This window comes from Myxine glutinosa, chromosome 8, assembly GCF_964187855.1.
Source record: "Myxine glutinosa chromosome 8, kmMyxGlut1.1, whole genome shotgun sequence".
Lineage (NCBI taxonomy): Eukaryota > Metazoa > Chordata > Myxini > Myxiniformes > Myxinidae > Myxine > Myxine glutinosa.
Genome location: NC_136268.1, coordinates 98,565,028 through 98,584,937, shown reverse-complemented (window position 1 = coordinate 98,584,937; position 19,910 = coordinate 98,565,028). Strand labels below are relative to the sequence as shown.

General features: G+C 41.2%; 1 protein-coding gene and 1 long non-coding RNA gene across 2 annotated transcripts in view; one reads left to right on the top strand and one right to left on the bottom strand.

Moving 5' to 3' along the window:
- The window catches only part of LOC137433154 (uncharacterized), a 432,405-nt gene that overhangs the window by 304,413 nt on the left and 108,082 nt on the right, over positions 1-19,910 (bottom strand). Inside the window, exons 11-16 of the mRNA XM_078783571.1 lie at positions 17,999-18,043; positions 15,465-15,518; positions 15,289-15,333; positions 10,649-10,702; positions 773-817; positions 171-224 (exon numbers count right to left, since the gene is read on the bottom strand). Of these exons, the coding sequence (XP_078639697.1) occupies positions 171-224; positions 773-817; positions 10,649-10,702; positions 15,289-15,333; positions 15,465-15,518; positions 17,999-18,043 (297 nt within the window). The remainder of the gene's footprint in view (positions 1-170; positions 225-772; positions 818-10,648; positions 10,703-15,288; positions 15,334-15,464; positions 15,519-17,998; positions 18,044-19,910) is intronic.
- On the top strand, positions 2,553-3,151 carry LOC137432752 (uncharacterized). The gene is made up of 2 exons (XR_013624222.1): positions 2,553-2,824; positions 2,938-3,151. It is a non-coding gene; the product is annotated as an uncharacterized LOC137432752 (long non-coding RNA).

The following is a 19,910-nucleotide window of genomic DNA, read 5'->3' as shown; positions in this document are numbered from 1 at the left end:
ATTGTTAAACTTTATATTTACCGTCATCCACTGCAAATCAGTACAAGCTGTTGACCTTTCATGATTGGAAGCTATACTTGAAAATTTATTACAAAGAAACCGGTTGAGAAAAGTCATGAAAATGTGATTCTAAAGTCTTTGTACAATTTGAACTTGTTTAATAGACATACCTGAGGTCCAGGTAGTCCCTTCGGGCCTGACTCCTGATCCAGCCCTGGCAAGCCCTGACAAAAAAAATAGAAAAATGAATGAAACAAGACTGTTCCATTCAATGTAACAAATCATGGGATATGACCTTTATCGATGAGCTCAAATGACCCAGAATGGATTTAGCTGGAATATATCATTTAGAAATCGACCTTCATCATTGAACTGGATGGAATAATTTAACAAACTAAGTAAATATTATGATAATATGAACTCTGATACATTAAAAGCCTTTTGAGTAAGGAGATGCATAGTTAGAAAATTATCCTCGAGGATGGAAAACATTCACCAAACTCCAAAATACACATTGGATCACTGACAACCGTTTTGAAAACAATAAGTTTTGTTTATCTGTTGTAAAATAGCCTCAAAATAAAATAAAACCTTTAGAACTCAGCCCTGGGAATGGACTCTCAAATGAAGGACTTTAAAATCAAGTAAACGGACTTTGAGGTCATGCTCACAGATTTAGTGAATTATCAGTATAGCGATGTCAGTATATTGTCTGATAAGGCATCCTAATGTGGTGATGCAACTTCCAACCCTCTGTATGATGGAAACAAACCTTTGGTCCGTGTTGTCCAGATGGGCCTGGTAAGCCTTGCTGTCCCTGCGAGTGAAAAAATACATTTAAAAAATTGGAAAATGTTCTTAGGAATAATTTAATACAAAGGAATTTTCAAAACAGGAGGAAACTAGAACGGCACTCGGTGGAGCACATACCACATACCAGGCTGAACAGGTTACGTTTTTGTATCCGACTGATATGCTGGATCTGGATTCGGACCTGAACCAAAATCTAATCGCTTGTTCTCGTCACCTACAGTATAACAACTCATCCACCGGGTTTTGTCATGACTTGTCCACAACTTTTTGGAACATCATGCCATGTTGTTTTTGGCCCCATCTCTCAATGGTGAAGAATCGCTTAAAATACCAAATCTTCACCACAATCGAATCAATTCATCCTTGTCTTCAATCACCCAACATGTACACCAAATTTCGTCTGAATCCGTCCATATTTTGAGATGTCCTATTCACAGACAAACAAACAGACATACACAAACATAGAGACCGACAGACAAACAGACAGAGACAGACAGAGACAAACAGACAGACAAGGGTGAAATCATAAACTCTGTCCACCTTCGGTGGCAGAGTTCATCATTAGGCCCATCATTCTTGTACTCAACCTAGTAGGCCTAGCAATTCATTTATTACACATGCAAATATGGCAAAATTTTAACCCCTACCCCTTCCTTTATACTCCAAACATGCCCCTTCCCTTTTTCTAGTTTTGGACCATAAGCCGAGAGTCATGTAAATATTAGAGCACAGAACAAATCAAATAACACATTGGGAAATGATGAAATACACTAACTAACAGCATGGCCAGTAGAGGGATACATCAGGGGGACACTCCATCAAATGCAGAATCCCTATTCTTCTTTCCCATGACTCCGACTTCCCAAACACCTTTCTCCTTAATAACCACTCCTCTCACACTCCCAAACTTCCTTTCCCCAAATAATTCTCCCTTTTCTTAATGTAGTACCCACCATCGTCCCCCAGTGTACACATAATAAACAGATGGGCCCTTAACTCTCATTTATCAACTTGGTTATCTTCTATTTACAGAATTTCAATCAATTTTTTACCTTTACATCATCTAACTATGCCATTTGTTTTATATCTCTCCATTTTATAGCTCTCCATTATACCTCTCCTCCACCTCCCCCCCCCCCTTTCGCCTGCCCCTCCCCCCAAGCCCTCTCCCTCCCACAGATCTCCCGATGTTCCTGTTCTCTACTGTTGTACTTGTGTGCTTCCCTCTCTCTCTCTCTCCCCATCTTGTCTCCCACTCCCTTTATTATGTTTTATGTGTACGTTTATGTTTTTTGTGATTAATGTTAGATCTTACATGAGCCTCGATCTTGTATTTAAAAAAAAAAAAAAAAAAACTTCATCATCAATTTAAATGTCTCATTTAATCTACAGGCAGGTGTCACAAATTTGTATTGGAGGTTTGGTTAAGTATTGTGTTGATGTTCTGTAGACTCATGCTGCTAAACCTATGATTCACAAATGAATGGCCTATTATTTTAGGATATTACAATATTTGAAGAGGAGGTGAGCTGTAAGTATAAATTAAAGTGCAAGTAAAGTGATAATATATATTGGGCCTTATTATATAATATATCCTGAAGTTATGTTTTACTGAAATTAAATCTTTGAAATATTATTTTAACTATGAGAAAAACACTTTTTCCTGGAAATTTCCCGAATGAATTTCAAAAGTGGGCGAGGCGCATCTGTGACGTCACAAAAAGACAACAGGCTTATCGAGGTCAACAACTATGGCATCAGCGAGTGCAGAAATACTTGTCGAATTTGAGGATTTGAGTGGGAGTGAGAGCGAGTTTGTGCTGGGATTTTCGGAGGATGAGGGAAGTTCTTACGATGGATTTGTCAGAGAAGAGATTGAGGAATTTAATGTGGATTTTGCTGGGATTAAACCCGAAATGTTCGAGCCAGAGCGCGACGCTAATCAGGCTAATGGCGGACCGTGAAACACAAATGTCGAGGAAGAAGCATCCAGAATGGGAAACAGTGACTGGTGAGTTCTTAACTAAATATAAATGTACATACTTTCATGAATGACAAGTATTTTAAGTATCGCCGCTTATGGACATAACATAATGTGTTGATGAGTGTCATGTTTTGTTGCAGGTGTACATGTGGTCACTGCCAAGCAATGGCCACAGTCAGGGAATCGACGTGTTGTCACGAGATTGGACAGACAGCACGTCGAATTCAGGGAACGAACACACACACACACACACACACACACACACACACACACACACACACACACACACACACACACACACACACACACACACACACACACACACACACACACACACACACACACCCATATACACCCACACACACACACACATACACTAGGGTGCATCAAACGCCCTTAGGTTCTTGGATTTTAATGTCTATTCTCTCAAATGTTACACTTGTTGGTAGAAGTATGTATGCAAAAAATAAATGAAATCAGAGGTGGTCCTGGGTGGCCACCGGCCACTTTTATATATTTAGGGCCATTTTCGGGGCCGCACTATGTAAAAATGTTTGATTTTGTTATTTTACACCCAAACCTAGTCATGTTTGGTATCAAATTGAAGGTCTTGATGAGAGGAATACAAATATAACAATTTTATGCAAAAAACGATGGTTTGATAATTAGTTTGTATTTTTAGAGAACGTCATGACGTTCTCTAGATAATTAGAGAACGTCATGAATCATCCAGTGTACAAGAAATGACAATTAGTTCTGTATGCTCTGATGATAGTGACTCTGCAGATAGCTTGGAAGAAACTGAAGAAGAGGCGATTCCAGAGTTTCAAAGGAAGCGTAGTCACCACAGATCAACATATGCAGGTACATCTGCCTTTATTCCTCATGATATTCTGAAAAGACATTCAGTTGTGTCTGTTGCTACTCGACTAAACATAACTCCTGTTCAACAGGTTGCGCTCACCAAAGCTGTAATTCAAGAGGCAGGAGGTGATCCACGTCGTGTGGCCAAGTCGTACTCAACTGCTGATAAGGCTCGACGATCAATAACAAGTGCTATCGCCAAAGATATTCAAGAAAATTGGATCGCCCCAACAGCTGCAACACTTCACTGGGATGGCAAGCAGATACCAACGCTCACAAACAAGAATGTCAAGGAAGAAAGATTGCCAGTGTTGGTTGGGAATGCCACTGATGTAAAGCTACTGGGGGTGGCTAGATATCCTCCTGGAAGTGATAGGTCATCAGGTGACATCATTGCCGAGCACACTTACACGTATCTACATTCATGGAAGTGCAAACAATCAGTTGTCAACTTATGTTTTGACACAACAGCATCAAACACTGGACACGTTACAGTTGCCTGTGTTACCATTCAATCAAAACTGGACCGTGCTCTTCTGTGGTGTGCATGTCGCCATCATGTTGGAGAGGTAATCCTGGATCATGTGTTTGACGTTCTCAAAATTGAGGCATCAAAGTCTCCAGAAGTATCTTTGTTCCAAAAATTCCAGAAGAATTGGGCACGCATATCGCATGCAAAGAATGAAAGTTTAACCAAAATTGACATTTCCATGTACCATGACTATGCACAACAGCTGCTTTTATCCTGCAAAAACAAGGTTTTAAGCACAATCCGCACAAGCGCTTCATACTGTAGGGAAGACTACAAGGAAATGGCACAACTCTGCCAGGTAGTCCTCGATGATGATGTCACAAAACAAGGAACACTCCACAGACCAGGGGCCATGCATAAAGCAAGGTGGATGTCAAAGATTCTTTATTCCATCAAAATATGCCTACTTGAAGAGCAAATTTCTCTACTACCTCGAGGAACTGTAACAACACAACATCAACAGAAAAAACTGAAGGAGTTTGTTGTTTTTGTTGTTTATATTTATTGTGATTGGTGGCTCATATGTCAGTCTGCTTCAAATGCCCCATGGTTTGATTTGTGCTTTTACAAGACTCTGCTCAACTATAAAGCTGTCAACTCAACCATTTCAGTCAGCGCTGTGAAAGCCTTTGATAGACATTTGTGGTATTTAACCCCAGAACTGGTTGTTTTGGCACTGTTCAGCAATGCAATTCCTCAAAAGGATCGTCGTGCCCTTGCAGATGTGTTACTGGCCATACAACCAGATGAAATGCCAAGCACTCCAAAACACCGCTACGGTTCTGGATATGGCAAACCGTCATTTCCAAAAATTACAGAAGCGACAACCCTGGCTGATCTTGTGAACGAGGACTCGTGGTTTACAGTAAACCTTCTTCACCTAGATATGACCTTCCTAACAGAGGATGTTGACACTTGGCAGAACAATGAGCACTTCAAGGCAGCCAAGTCCATTGTGGATGGGCTTAATGTTGTGAATGACCCTGCGGAGAGAGCAGTAAAGCTCGCAACTGATTTTGTCTCAACTGCAAGAAGAGAAGACCACTTCCAAAATCTTCTTCAAGTGGTTGAATGTGACCGCAAAGCGAGGCCAAATTTGCGGAAACGAGCAAAGTTGGAGTAGTGACATTGGCGTTGTGCTTAATACATTTTCAAACTTTTAATCAATGAAAGTACAATACTACAACACTGTACTACAACTTTGTAATATGAAGAACGATTTTGGTTAATTTTACATTGACATGTAAGGTTGTTTTAACTGTTTGATATTAGGCATTTAGTAAAAGTAGGACTTTACTTTTGTATATAGGTATAATGGTTAATTTTACATTATCTTGTAGTTAATTTTACATTATCTTGTAAAGTAGTTTAGCTGTGGCCCTAAATGGCCCTAAATATATAAAAGTGGCCGGTGGCCACCCAGGACCACCTCTGATTTCATCTATTTTTTGCATACATACTTCTACCAACAAGTGTAACATTTGAGGGAATAGACATTAAAATACAACAACTTTTTGAAAATCATGGGGCGTTTGATGCACCCTAACATACACCCACACACATATACACATACACACATATAAACCCACACACATATACACACACACACACACATATACACCCGCACACATATACACACACACATATACACACACACACATATACACATACACACACATATACACCCACACACATATACACCCACACACATATACACCCACACACATATACACACACACACATATAAACCCGCACACATATACACACACACACATATACACACACACACATATACACACACACACATATACACATACACACACATATACACCCACACACATATACACACACACATATACACACACACATATATACACATACACACATATACACCCAAAATTAATCAGGTAAACATCACACGGCAAATCAATGCGATAGCTTTGTGATGGCGATAAATCATCTGTTCGCAGGCGGTCTTTTCGTGACGTCACATTCCGGAAAATGCTGAACGCTTCCGGTTTATTGCATATGAAGATGTGTTGAAAAATGGCAAAAATATGCTAATTATGTTAACTATAATCACTAAATATTGTGTATTGCCAAATAAATGTTAAAAATGAACATAATTCTCCCTAATAAGGCCCAACATACATTGTCACTTTACTTGCACTTTAAAATGTGATGTGTTGAATATATATTTAGGTAGAATATATATTTAGGTCTTGTGGAGGGATTGTGAGAGTGTAGAAGCTCACAAATGGTAATTGTCATTTCTGTCCAATCAAAGCCAAATGAAAACACGAAAGAGCAATCAGAGATTGCAGACCTTAGCCAGGATGTTTTCAGTAGTTTTTATAGCTTATGTGTTAAAACAAATATTGCAGCCAAACCACGTGACCAATGACGTCATCATTTTTATTTTCTCCACCAATTTATCCATAGGCCTAGATTATGCGCAAGAAATTTCATCTTGATCGGGTGAAGTTTTGTACTTGTTGAATTATGACGTCATAATGGGGGCACCTATGACATCATCATTAACAGATCTTATTCCACATGGAGAGTTCTTTACAATGAGCCATGTCTCAATTTTTTCTATGCAGCGCTTTCGGAGATATAGAGGTGCAAATGTTTTCAGTTTTTCCCAGATGGCGGCCGAACCAGGTGACCGACAACGTCATCATTTTTTTTTTTTCTCCACCAATTTATGCTAAAGAAATTTCATCTTGATTGGATGAAGTTTTGTACTTGTCGAATTATGACGTAATAATGGAAGCACCTATGACATCATCATTAACATATTTTATTCCCCATGGAGAGTTCTTTACAATGAGCCATGTCTCAATTTTTTCTATTCAGCGCTTTCGGAGATATAGAGGTGCAAAGTTTTTCGGTTTTTCCAAAATGGCGGCCGAACCACGTGACCTATGATGTCATAAATATCACTAAAAATTATACAGGTGGAGTTAGACCTCTGGTGAAAATTTCCTGTCAATTGGACCAACGGTTGCAGAGAAAATCATATTTATTCTGTGCAGGCAAACAAACAGATAGACAAACAGACTCAAATGCAATATAATGAGTATCATGGGTAGTTGATTGTAAGGGAAAAATGAATTGCATTCTGGGTTTGTTTTTTTACAGCAATTGGTATTGTAACTTGTGGGCTGGTGGGTTACCATGTAACCTTGCTGCTGTTTGGATGAAAATCAGCTTTAGGTGAAGGGTTTGTTGTGTTGCTGTGGAAGATTGTATGGAGCTTACTGAAACATAGCTCACTGGAGTAGGGCAAATGGTGAACTTTTAAACTCTGTTTATGTAAGCTGGCGGAGTCATTTTCAGGAATCGTAGCTGCCACATACGCAGCTCACAATCTCACTAGGGGAGATAACATGCTGCGCTGTTCCTCTTGGCAATGTATAAATACCACTAACTCGATGCTTGATTTTTCAGAGAATGGTAGGGTTGCTTGGTATATACTCATCTATATGATTACCATTCTCTCCGTGTACACGTAACTTAAATAAATTTCCTTGTTACAGTCTGAAGTGGTTGGTGATTCATTTCGTGGTTCGAGTGGTTCCAACAACCTGGCCACCAAAGGGAGGTGGGAGAGGCTTTCTTAAAGGTTTGTGTAATGAGAGTATAGAAAGAGATAAAGGAAGGATTGATAAAAAGTTGAGAAAGGGCTAGCTAGTGACCATTTGCTTGGCACAGTGCCACATTGGTGGATCAAGTGCTGCTATGTTTTCTTCCCTGTGAATAATAACCAAATTTGGACCACACTTGACCGACTCCCAGATGGAAATTGATCTATTAAAGAAACTTGGTTGTGACATTTGGGGGCTTATCTGGGATTCATATCCCCAATGGCGGTGTTGCTTTATGGCATATACAATATGTGGACATGGCAGAAGTTTGTCACACCTCAGTGGTGGCACAGATGGCATGGTTCTCCTTGGCCGCACAACGATTAACCACAATCATGTCTGAGACAAAGCTTAGGAGACCTTTGTATGCAGATGACAGGGAGAGAGAGAAGCATTGTCACTGAGATCACTGTGAGGCAGCCTCAAAATGGAATATTGTTTGTAACGTGAGTAAATTCAAATTGGGTCAACCGATTGCTGCTTTAACCCTATCTGGGCTGGGCAATTTCGTGGGTTAATTTGGCTGGTGGGGTCATTTTGGCAGGGTTAATTTGGCTGGCACGGGACTGTTTTGCCCCACCCTCAGATCTCGGCAACGGAAGATCCGATCGTCGTAAAAATTGGCATGCATATAGAAGGCCATTAAACGAATATGCATGCATTGCAATTTTTGTAGACAAACATGCCTTCATTGTAAGAAGACAAAATGGGACAAAAGTTCAGATTTATAAATGATCTAGTGCAAATAACAGGGATTTGGGTATACTTTACACACACAAATGGAGAAATTATGGTTTTGGATGGACATGCGACCATAAAAAGTTATGTAACATGTATACGGTAAGTTAAGTTTCTGCAAATTTTGTATCAGAACTTGTGCGAGACTCCAGAGAAAAAAAAGTAATGAAAGGACATTTTCTGATCAGCAGCGGTTTGGAAGTTATCGCAAAAATCGATGAGGGAGGCCATTTTGGTCACTGCCCGCATATATCGGGTTAAGGTCAAAATACTCAAATAGGCAGTCGCCAGGAGAATGTGATTAACTCTACGCAGCCTAGAGCTCCAAGCTCTTTCCCTTTGTTGAGAGAAAGGAAGCTACCAAAAAAAAGAAAAAAGATACCTACTGAGGATTCATCATTTTGCAAGTTGTGGGAGGTGTGATTGGGCAGGTTGGACTATCTCCATCAGTGCCCTGTTAACTGTCAAGTACGAGGTTAGTGCAGTCAATCCATGATATAAATTAGGGTTAACCTGAAACAAATGTTCTTTTTGTCTCCATGATCGGACTCATGGAAGATTTAAAGCAAAATGGAAAGGAACAAAATTGAAAAGGGGAAACACCAACATCAGAGTAGAAGTGAGAGTAAGCTCAAGGGTGAAGGTGAGAAGAACACACTGGAGTGAACAAGCTACACACATGCTGGATGAAACACAGCAAGAAGAGGAAGGGAGAGGCAGGGATGAAACAGAAAGGGAACAAGTACAGATACATTCAATGTACACCACCCATGCCAAATAAACACAAATGTTCATGGATAAGGCAAAGTTTTTCAATAATAGAATCATGGGTTGGCTCATGTTTCGCCAAACCATTCGTCTACAATATAATTGATCAAGGAGATAAAGATGGGCAAATTGAATGAGTAGGGTTGTTTTGCCCTTATCTAAAAAAAAAAAAAACTTTTCTCTTTGATATGTGGATTGTGACAATTTTTTCTGGATGTTTCTCAATGGTTTTGAAAACGAATTTGTGTAGGTTGGAAAAAAATTTAGATTTTTCTTGAATATCGGGGTTATGTCACACATTATTTATGAACGGTTCGGATAAGCAGCATATTAATCTTCGACACTGTTCAATGCTAGTATGACTATAATTGGCTGAGGAATTAATTGCCTATTATTTAGGATTTCAGAGTGCAGGATGAGGCTAGACAAACTGTAAATATTAATAAAATAAAAAGTGATGAGTGGTAATGTTGTAAATGTAAAAGCCTAGATAAATGAAAGCTAGATAAAAAGCTAGATAAATGTAAAAGCCTGTGGAGTGATTGTGAGTGTACAAGTGCTTTCAAGAAATATTTTTGGCAAGTGCTGCAGTCTCTAAAGTATTAATAGAAAAGTATAGCATGTGCAAAGAATTCTGGATTGTGGCAGCATCACTGTTGATCGGCACCACTTTTATTATTGAACATGGCTTTCATTAGATGATGTTCTTTTCATTCGCTGAAGCCAGACTTTCCCCATGATTTTGCTATCGATCGGCTAATACAACTCTAAGAAACCACTATGGTGGGATGAATTCCATAATATATAAAATGGAGTTAATGCTGGAATGGCGCACAAAATAATTTATTTATTACATTCCATAATTCATCCTGATGAATGGTATTCACCATGGTGGGTAGTTTGCTCTATTAGTAGACTCAACCATTCACGACTTTCCCCAGTAACTCCATGGTTTGACGACTTACAAAACGAAATCACGTGTTAAAATTAGAAGTAAAAAGCCTGTTATTCTACGACATAAATTATTCACTAAGGGGAGTATATCACTGACATTATTGGAACCTATGTGAAAAAGTGTTTAGGAAGCATGCATTAAAATATACTCAGAGTTTTATTTTTTATTTTCTTGAGCTAGTTTATAAATAAATCTGCATTCGCTCAGGAACATCAACCTGACAAATCACAAGATATAATAAAGCCATGCTGGCGTACATGGTTAACCAGCAAAGGAGGAATTCTGTTGTGGATTAGGTACCACAATCCCATTGGAACTGCACAAGGGGCATAAAAGATCCTTACCTTTAGGCCTTGGGGACCAGCAATTCCCTTTGGACCAGGCGGGCCAGGCTTTCCCTGAAAAGCAGGTCTCCCATTTTAACAGGATGTCAAAAGTCATACGATTATATACAACACCCACGGATAGATGTACTTGGCATATTCAAAAAGTTATATGAACGATATATTCACACACAACTGTCCGACAGCAAAAGGAAAACAAAAAAAAAAACATGGATGAGGCATGCATGAGTATATATACATATATATATATATATATATATATATATATATATATATATATATATACGTATATATATAAATATACAGTGCAGTATATATATACGTTCATTCATATATATATATATATATATATATATATATATATATATATATATATATATATATATATATACACACACACTCGCTTGGCTCGGCTCGCTTTCCTCGCCTCACCACGCGTTGATACTGGGGAATGGGCTCATTTCAGCTGGGGATAATGACTGTACCTGAGTTGCTGTGTTGTCATGATTTACACCAATCATAATACAAACAATTATTTTGCACAAATTTATTTGTAGTGTTTGTGATATTACATTTTTATAAGCAATTTAGGATGAAGATTTAGGTTGAAAAAAAAATATAAAATTCAAGAAAGAACCCCTCAGCACATACATACGGGAGGGGTAGTTGCAGACTGGAAGTTTGGGACGATTACACCTCACCACCACGTAATTCAAAACACCTCACCACCAAGTAATTCAAAACACTCTATGGAATACTGCTCTCCCCTTTGGTCTGGTGCTCCTGCCTCACACCTAGCCCGCCTTCACGCTGTTGAAACCAAAGCGTTCAGAATCATTGGAATCTCCCGCGATGAAGCTAACTCCAAGGGCCTTTCACTCACTCACCGCAGGCAGGTTGGTGGTCTTTCCGTCTTCTACCGACTCCTCTCTGGCCTTGCCCCCCCAGCCCTCTCTGGGCTCTGTCCCCCAAATATTCCTACAGGTCGCACAAGATCTGCCTGCAACCCTCTTATGGTTAAACTGCCAAATCAAGACTTTCTGCTCACCTTCACTCCTTCATTCCTCTTTTCTCCCACCTCTGGAACAAACTCCCTCACTCTCTTCAATCCCACTGCACCCTCCAGGTCTTTAAAACAGCTGTTCACCACCATCTCTTATCCTCCCCCATCCAAAACCTTGATCTTTTCTACCCCCGCTAATTTCGGTCCCCTTGTGTTTTATACCTCTCCCCCCCACCCTCCCCCTCCCACGCCTCCTGCCCCCAAGCCCTCTCCCTCCCACACTTCTCCCTGCTCTCAAATGTTGTGGTTGTGTGCTTCCCCTTCTCTCCCCATCTTGGCTTCCGCTCCCTCTTTTTGTGTGTTTTGTTTGTCTGGTTGATTTGTTTGTGAAATAAATGTTAGCTCTTTCACGAGCCTCGATTCAGTATACCAAAAAAAAAAAAAAAAAAAAAAAATTGTGTAGGGATGGCATGGACCGTGGACGCGTGGGGGTGAGGAGGCTGGAGGGTGGTGAAGCTGGAGCTTGGGGTTATTTGTGTGTCTTTGTATGGGGGAGGGAGGGTGGAGCGGTGCTAGACAAATGGGGGTTGGGTTGGTTTTCCCCCGGTCTGTGATTGCTCCCTGCGGTTTTCCCTGTGTTTTTGCAATTACAGCGGGGCCGGCCATGGAGGCGTATGCTCGTTGCGGCAACGCCAATAACGACAGCCTCCCATTGGCCGGTTGTGGTCGACGCCATGCCGGCGGAGGCCGAACGTTCTCAATCGACGGTTGGGCCCCGCCCACAAGGTGAGTGGGGGAGGGGGGCGTCCCCGCGTTCGTTGGTCGAGAAGGACCATGGGGCGATTCGACGGAGCTTGGCGATTGGACAGGGTGCCGTCTAGGTGGGGGGGGGGGGGGAGGGTTCGGGGGCGGGATGGGGAGACTCTCTCGCTCTTGGCCTTTTGTCTCTCGGGTGGCTCAGCTGCTTTTGGCCTGTGTACGCTTGTGAAGAGAGTTTTCGGAGCCTTTGTGGAACTTTTGAATAGTCGAAGGAGGAGGTGTTGCTGGTCTGTGGTGCTCTTTGGGGGAGCTGGGGGCCGTGTCGTGCTGGCTGGCCCGGGATTGACTGGGAGACATTTGGCTGCCTACTGCACCGGCTTGGTGTGCTCACGTGATTGACCGGCGCCATTTTGGGTGCTTCGACACATGGCCCTCTCGTGGACTGACCCCACCAAAGTGTTCATCGAGACCAGCGCTGAGTGCTGGCCGACTCGAAAGAACATTTATTTTGTTTTCTCTTTCACCTTGTCTGTATTTGCGTCTGAGTGGAGACGTCTCAATGTAGGATGTATTTTACCTCAACCTTTATTTTATCGTGCTTCACTTTTATTAAACCATTATTATGTTGCATTTTATGTGTCATGTTTCTTTGTTGTGGGTTTCAGGAATCAACCCGTGTGTTTTGTCCAGGTAAGCAAGCACCTTGGTTCCTTCACCCGCGCACGACAAACCGACCGCCAGTTTCGGCTACGCTCCTCAGAGTTAAAACCACCGTTACAGCTATTCGTCACCCATCGGTGTTAATCGCGGGGCTGACATGACAATATAATTCCCACGCTGACCCACGCTCATCTGGTCTTGGTGAAAGGCAAGCTAATGTGAAAGCACTACAGCATGCACATATGCTAAAAGGCCGTGAAGACCAATGAAAATTTGGTTCAATTGACTAACAGGCCCACTAGTTGTAATAAATGGTTGATGGATCAAAGTACAAAGTTCAGGCCCCACACGCCTGAGGTGAGCACCAGTTGTTGTGCAGTGCTTTGTTGTCATCCAGTCCGCCCACTGAAAATGCCGTGACTATTATGTATATATATATAACCAAAGAAGCACACTAACCCTATGACATTACATTGACGTCATGTGCATAAATTATACCAACACATCACCTCCAAACTAGGAGGCATCCGTGTGGTACTCAAGTCTTTGCAGACTGAGATTAAAGCTCTATGGCCACAAATAGACAAATGCAGAGATGTCGATCAAGATTTCGCCCTTGTTATGGGCCTTATGAGTCCTGCCTTTTTTAATAATACTTTTTATAATTGCGCATGCGCAATATAAAGTACTTTGGACATGGTTTCCCTATGTCTAAGTCGTCTCAATATTTCCTCAGCCTAGTCGACTGGAATACTCAGTGTATTTGCTTATCATGATGGTTTATATGATACAGAAACTCAAAGTTTTCTTTATTTTCATGTGTGGTGGTTTAATGTAAAAGAAAATGGCGACTCCACAGGAGAATGCGCAATGTGTCGAATGGTTCATCGAGACCTGACACGCAAGTTCAATGTAATTTCCATACATAGTATGGAAGGAATCCACCATTGCTGACTTGTATCAGAGAGTGCTACAAGGGGTTTAAGGAGGCTGGAAGTTGTCAGAAACAGAAAAGTACCGGTCGACCAAGCAGAAATGCAGCAAGCGTTGTACAGTGTATGAATCATTTCAACAAAGTCCCAAAAAATCAATCTGACGTGCATCCAGAGAACTGGGACTACCAACCACTACTGTATAAAAGACAGGATTTTGCATAAAAGACTGAAGCTTTATGCCTATAAAGGTGCAGATTCTGCAGGAACTCAAACCAAATGACATACAAAAGGCAAGCAAGCAAAAATGAGCAAGGCGTTTGTCTTGGTAATGCTCAGTCGCATTGAGAATGACAAAGATTACCTGAAAAATGTCATGTTCACAGACGAATCTTACTTTCATGTATCAGGTGGGAAGGTCAACTGGTACAATGTGAGGATCTAGGGCTCTGAAAACCCCCACGTGGACATTGAAAACATATGTGACAGTCCAAAGGTCAATGCGTGGTGTGACCTTCTCCATGAACGCTTGCTGAGTCCGTTTTTCTTTGTGGAGGATACAGTGACCTCAACAATTTACATGAACATGTTGAAAGGATTTACCTTCCTACAAATTGAAGACTTGCAACTCGATATCATTTTTCAACAGGACGGTGCTCCACCTCATTGGGCCTTAGTCGTTTGAGCCGTCCTGAATGAAAATTTTCCAGGTCGCTGGATTGGCCGAAAGACCACACATAACCCCCCTTGATTGTTTTATGTGGGGGTTTGTCAAAGATGTTGTCTACAACACCAAGGTGGCAAACAACCTGCAGGATCTTCGTTCTCGGATCACAGCTGCATGCACACTAGTGGACGGAAACATGCCGAGTCGAACATGGCAAGAACTCGTGTACCGCCTTGATGTTCTGCATGTGGCAAATGGAGCTCATATGTATTGATGGTGTGCACAAATCTTTAAGAGTTTGTGTGTCATACAAACCAAAGGGTATCGTTGTATTATTTGTGGTTCGAAATATATTAACAACCAATGTTGTCCGGGTCTTTTTGAAACACTCTGTACATATACATGATACACATACACACATACATGCCCACATTTTGAAGAATGAAATGATGTTGGCATGTCTGTTGTGAGTATTCATTCTTGGATTGCTGTATGTCTTGTTTTTACAATACTTAAAAAGGGCGTTCAAAAAGTTAGACAAACACGAACATTGCAAGCATATGACCATGCAAAGTAGTGCAGCAAAAAGGGGGTTTGGAGAGTTTCGGTTCTCACTCACTTTGGTTCCCTGTAGACCCCACTTCCCAGGGTTTCCAAAAGGGCCCTGGAGAAATCAAGCAAGGCAAAATGATAAAGCTCAATACATCAATTGCACCAATTGGCATGCTTATTTAGTCCGATTTATTAAGCATGAACATTGGATGGACATGACAACACATTAAAAGAAAAACTCACCTCTATTCCCAGCAGCCCATGCCGCCCTTGTGGGCCTCTCTTCCCAATCAGGCCCTAAATCACACAGAATGGTTGGAAAAACTCACCTATGCATAATCCTCCAACAATTTTCATTTATCTTTCTGTCAATCTACCACCGGATATTTGCACAAGAAAAATAGCATTACCCCATGAGTGTCAGGGGAAATTGTACTTTGGTTACGGTTAGCAGATGGATGAATATAGGCCAAGGGTTGCGAGCCAAAAAATTTGAGAGTCTATTAAAATCTCAAAGGCCATTTCAAGGCAAGGAAAGGCGAGTACACCAACATCAATCTTGTATCAATCACAGCAGAGCTAGCTAGACAGCTTATTCACTCAGACTACAGTTGTTTTCCATGGTCCTGGGAGTAATAGTGACATCAAGTATAATTATTGCATAGTGGGAAATATGCAACCTCTATTATGAAAATTAGAGCTGACAGGTTGAAAGTCTGTCATTGTAAAATGTACCACTGGTGTATGTTCAAATTTTGAAATCCTGGCTGTTATTAATTATTCTGTTACGGAACATCTTGGATTCTTGTAGATGTTCCCCCGTACGCATGAGAGTTCTTCTTTATAATCGGAGTGCTGAATGACCTTGCAAATTGCCCATCCCCAGTGGAAAGATTGCCCTTGTGTGCGATATCAATATCACCGAGTTCACAGAGACTTTTTTGTCAAAGAGAAGAAAAAAGAAGAACGGCCTTTAGAGGCCATTTTCCCCTGCATAGCAGGGGTTGGCCTTTTTTGGATACCGTGGTCCCCTTTTTGAAGCAATGTTTTATGGCCGGGATGCCCTTCCTGCCGCCAACCCTGTTAGTCGGCTCTTGCCACACACAAGGAATTACCAGTGAACTGGGACTCAATTTGCCGACCTTGGAAGGATGACAGGCTGAGTCAACCCACCTGGCGTTAATTCAGCGATCGACCGGGATTCGAACCCAGGATACTAGGATCCCAAGCCGGCACCAGGTTGGTACACATGCCAATGTTGGCCGGGTCTTTAAGAAACAATCTGTACATATACATGATACACGTATATACATGCACACATTTTGAAGAATGAAATGATGTTGCATGAAAAAAAGGTTTTTTGCCAAAGAGGATGAATTATAAAATGACATTGATTACTATTTTATTTTGGCTTCAATGCAAATTCACACAGCGGGCTGATATAATTGACTTGGTTAGTGTTCCAAAAGTAATTTAGGAAGAGGTTTTGGGCAAGGGTTATTATATACTATTAAAATCAACATACAAAAGCTTTAAAGACATTTAAATACTGTGTTTTTGGTGTACAAGTCGATACCGGCCTTTTGTCCCAGAAGTCCGGGCCTCGACTTATACACAGAATGGACTTGCCCGGAGCGTTTGCTGATTGGGTGAGTAATTAAATGTTAATCTACTCACTGATGCATGAAAAATTATCCAATCAACAACGAGCATGCACTCACCAATTACGTTTGTCCATCCTTTTCAAACCTAATCATATGTATCCAACCTTACTACATCATCTCAAAATTCCTCCTGCAAAGAGGCACAAGTTGTACTCGGCAGCTTTTAAGTTGTTGGTTGTTAAGAAAAATTTATCCAAAAGGTGGTCCCACAAAGTAATCCTACTTTTAATTTGCAATTGGTCACTGGCTTTGACACCAATACAAATTTTTATTACGGACCCTCGGAATCAAAAAGTCACATATGTCGAACAAACAATTTCAAATGAAGCACCTCACCACCATTAGAGCATTTAAATTGCATCAAACGTGGCAATAAATGCGAATTGTTGCTCCCTGCTTGCCGGCTCGATGACAGAAGATGCCATTTGCATTTTTGCCACCCCCATTCCTACCCATTTAAAATCCGGTGTGGGCACAGGTAACTTGCTAGTTCAAATAATATGCACAAAACAGCTCATTAATATTCATGACCCTGGAAGTAGCTAATTGGGGATGCGTTGTGATAGTGTCAGGGAGGAATTAACACTGTTCTGACTCACTGACAGTTTTTCTAACTACTGCACTTGATCGAGCTTCATCCTTTTTTTCTTTTTTTTTTGTATACAAGATGGAGGCTCGTGTAAGAGCTAACATTAATCACAAAATGACAAACTGACACATAAAACATAAGATAAAGGGAGCAGGAGACAAGATGGGGTGAGAAAGGGAAGCACACAAGCACAACATTTGAGAGCAGGGACATTGGGAGATCTGTGGGAGGGAGAGGGCTTGGGGGGAGGAGGCACGGGAAGGGGGCTGGGAGAGGTATATAACACATGGTCACTGCTAGGACTTCCAGGAAAGAAGTCGGAATTTACTTGATTATCTTGTACTCAAAATCGACTTATCCATGAATGAAGGAAAGAAAGAAAATGGGAAAAGTAGCCAATTAGACTTATACGGCACGTCGACTTATACACCAAAAATACAATATATATAATTGATGACCAAGATAATGATTCATCTTGGTTTTTCCTGATTTTTGTAACACATGCCAACTTGGAATACACTCACCCGCAGCCCCGGAAGTCCATAAAATCCAGGTTCACCTTTCTCACCCTTTGAGGGAAATTATAGAGATGGTATTATGACAAGAAATAATAAAAAGGCTCCATCAATTGCAAATTACGAGAGATGATTAACAATCAGTGACATGAAATTATTTATGTTTGCAATGTGATGTGTTTCGTTGAAGCACTTACACATAGCTGGTCATCTTCATAACACTAAATATATTTGAAAACAGTTAATTAACGTGAGATTTGTTTTATTCACCTACTATTTGCTCATTATGTGCAAGATAATTCATTTTTAAGCATAATGTCAAATATTCAAAACACAATGGGAAGCACATTGTGCTTCACAAACATATTGAATATCTATCTGTGAATTGCAATGAGGATGTAAAATAATGCAAAGCACATGAAAAGAGGTATGTACCTTATGTAGTTTAGTAAAGTTTTATAGCACGTAATTGGTGTCATGGCTGTGGTTGTTTGTGTGCTGCTCGTGTCCTTCTAAACAGAAAAAGGGTTCCTGCTGTCGTAGAATAATAAATGTTACCGTAGGAACCGCTACATAAAGCTCACATTCGTGCATCTTCTTCTTCAATCGCAGAAAGAGGGCTTTTAAAACAAGCATCTTTGTAATTAAAGTTATTATTGTATATATACATACTCAAGGCTCGTGTAAGAGCTAGTACGAGTACACTGAAGGGATCAGGACGCAACGGACCCAAAGGAACAGCAGAGAGAACAGGGAAACACCAACAGTAGAGCCAAAGGCCACGACAGGAAGGGGCAGACAAACAATGGGTGTGGGGACGAACGGAGGAAGGGGCAGGAGGAGATACATGGGGTGGACAAGATGGATGCAGAAGGGAACTCAAGAGGGAAAACTGGAAATTTGGAAGGAGGGATTAGGGTGGGGTTGTTTAACGAGGGTAGAAAATATCATGGTTTTGGGTTTGGGATGTCCAACCACCATGTCCGAGAGATTATGGGCTGCTGGCATGATGTTGGTGAGGTTGGCAAGAGTGAGCTTCGGACATATTGCCACCTCTTTATCCTCATATTCGTTGTTTTGGGCGTCAATGGTAGATTTTAAGAGCTCATCTAAGTCCTATTCAGTTAACTCATTAGCTCCTCTACCTCACTGGCCTGAAGCTCCTGAAGTCCGTTACCACCCACATCTCACACCAGCTCCGCAATGCAAGCATCCCAGCCTCAACTGTGGGGAATACTTGGAAGTGGTTGACTACCTCATTGCAAATGTTCCCCAAGTAGGCATTGACAGTTGACAAGGACTCTTTAATGTCGGTGATGCAGTCTGCAACGTTGTAATTTTAACAAAATTGCATAACTGTCATTGTTGAGTCGTTCTCCATGGCCTCCAGGATGCTGCCAAAAGTGCACCAGAGGTAATCGCTCTTGAAAGTAGCTATTACACCTTGGTCCTTGGGCTGCAGGAGGGAAGTGGTGATGGGCGGGAAGAAAACGACTTCCACATTCGGGAGTGCGAAATGGATTGCCTTTGGGTGACTGGGTGCAATGTCCAAGATGAGTAGGACTTTGAAGGACAAATTATTTGCCACGAGTTACCGTTTCACCTCATGGACAAAGCAGCTGTTAAACAAGCCCATGAATACAGCATCAGTAAATCACGCCATGTGGTTTGACGTCTAAAAGACAGAAAGGTGGTTATTGTTTTTCTCCTTCAGAGCATGTGGGTTCAGTGATCTGTAGCGGAGTATCCGTTTCATCATACAGTCATCGGAGGTGTTGATGCAGCAGAGAAAGGTTAGCTTGCCCTTTGATGCCTTATAGCCTGGAGCAGACAGACTTCTCCTCCTTCGAGAGGAGGTTCAGGAAGGCATCCTCTCCCAGAACAGGCCTGTCTCGTCATCTATATTAAAGACTTGCTCTGG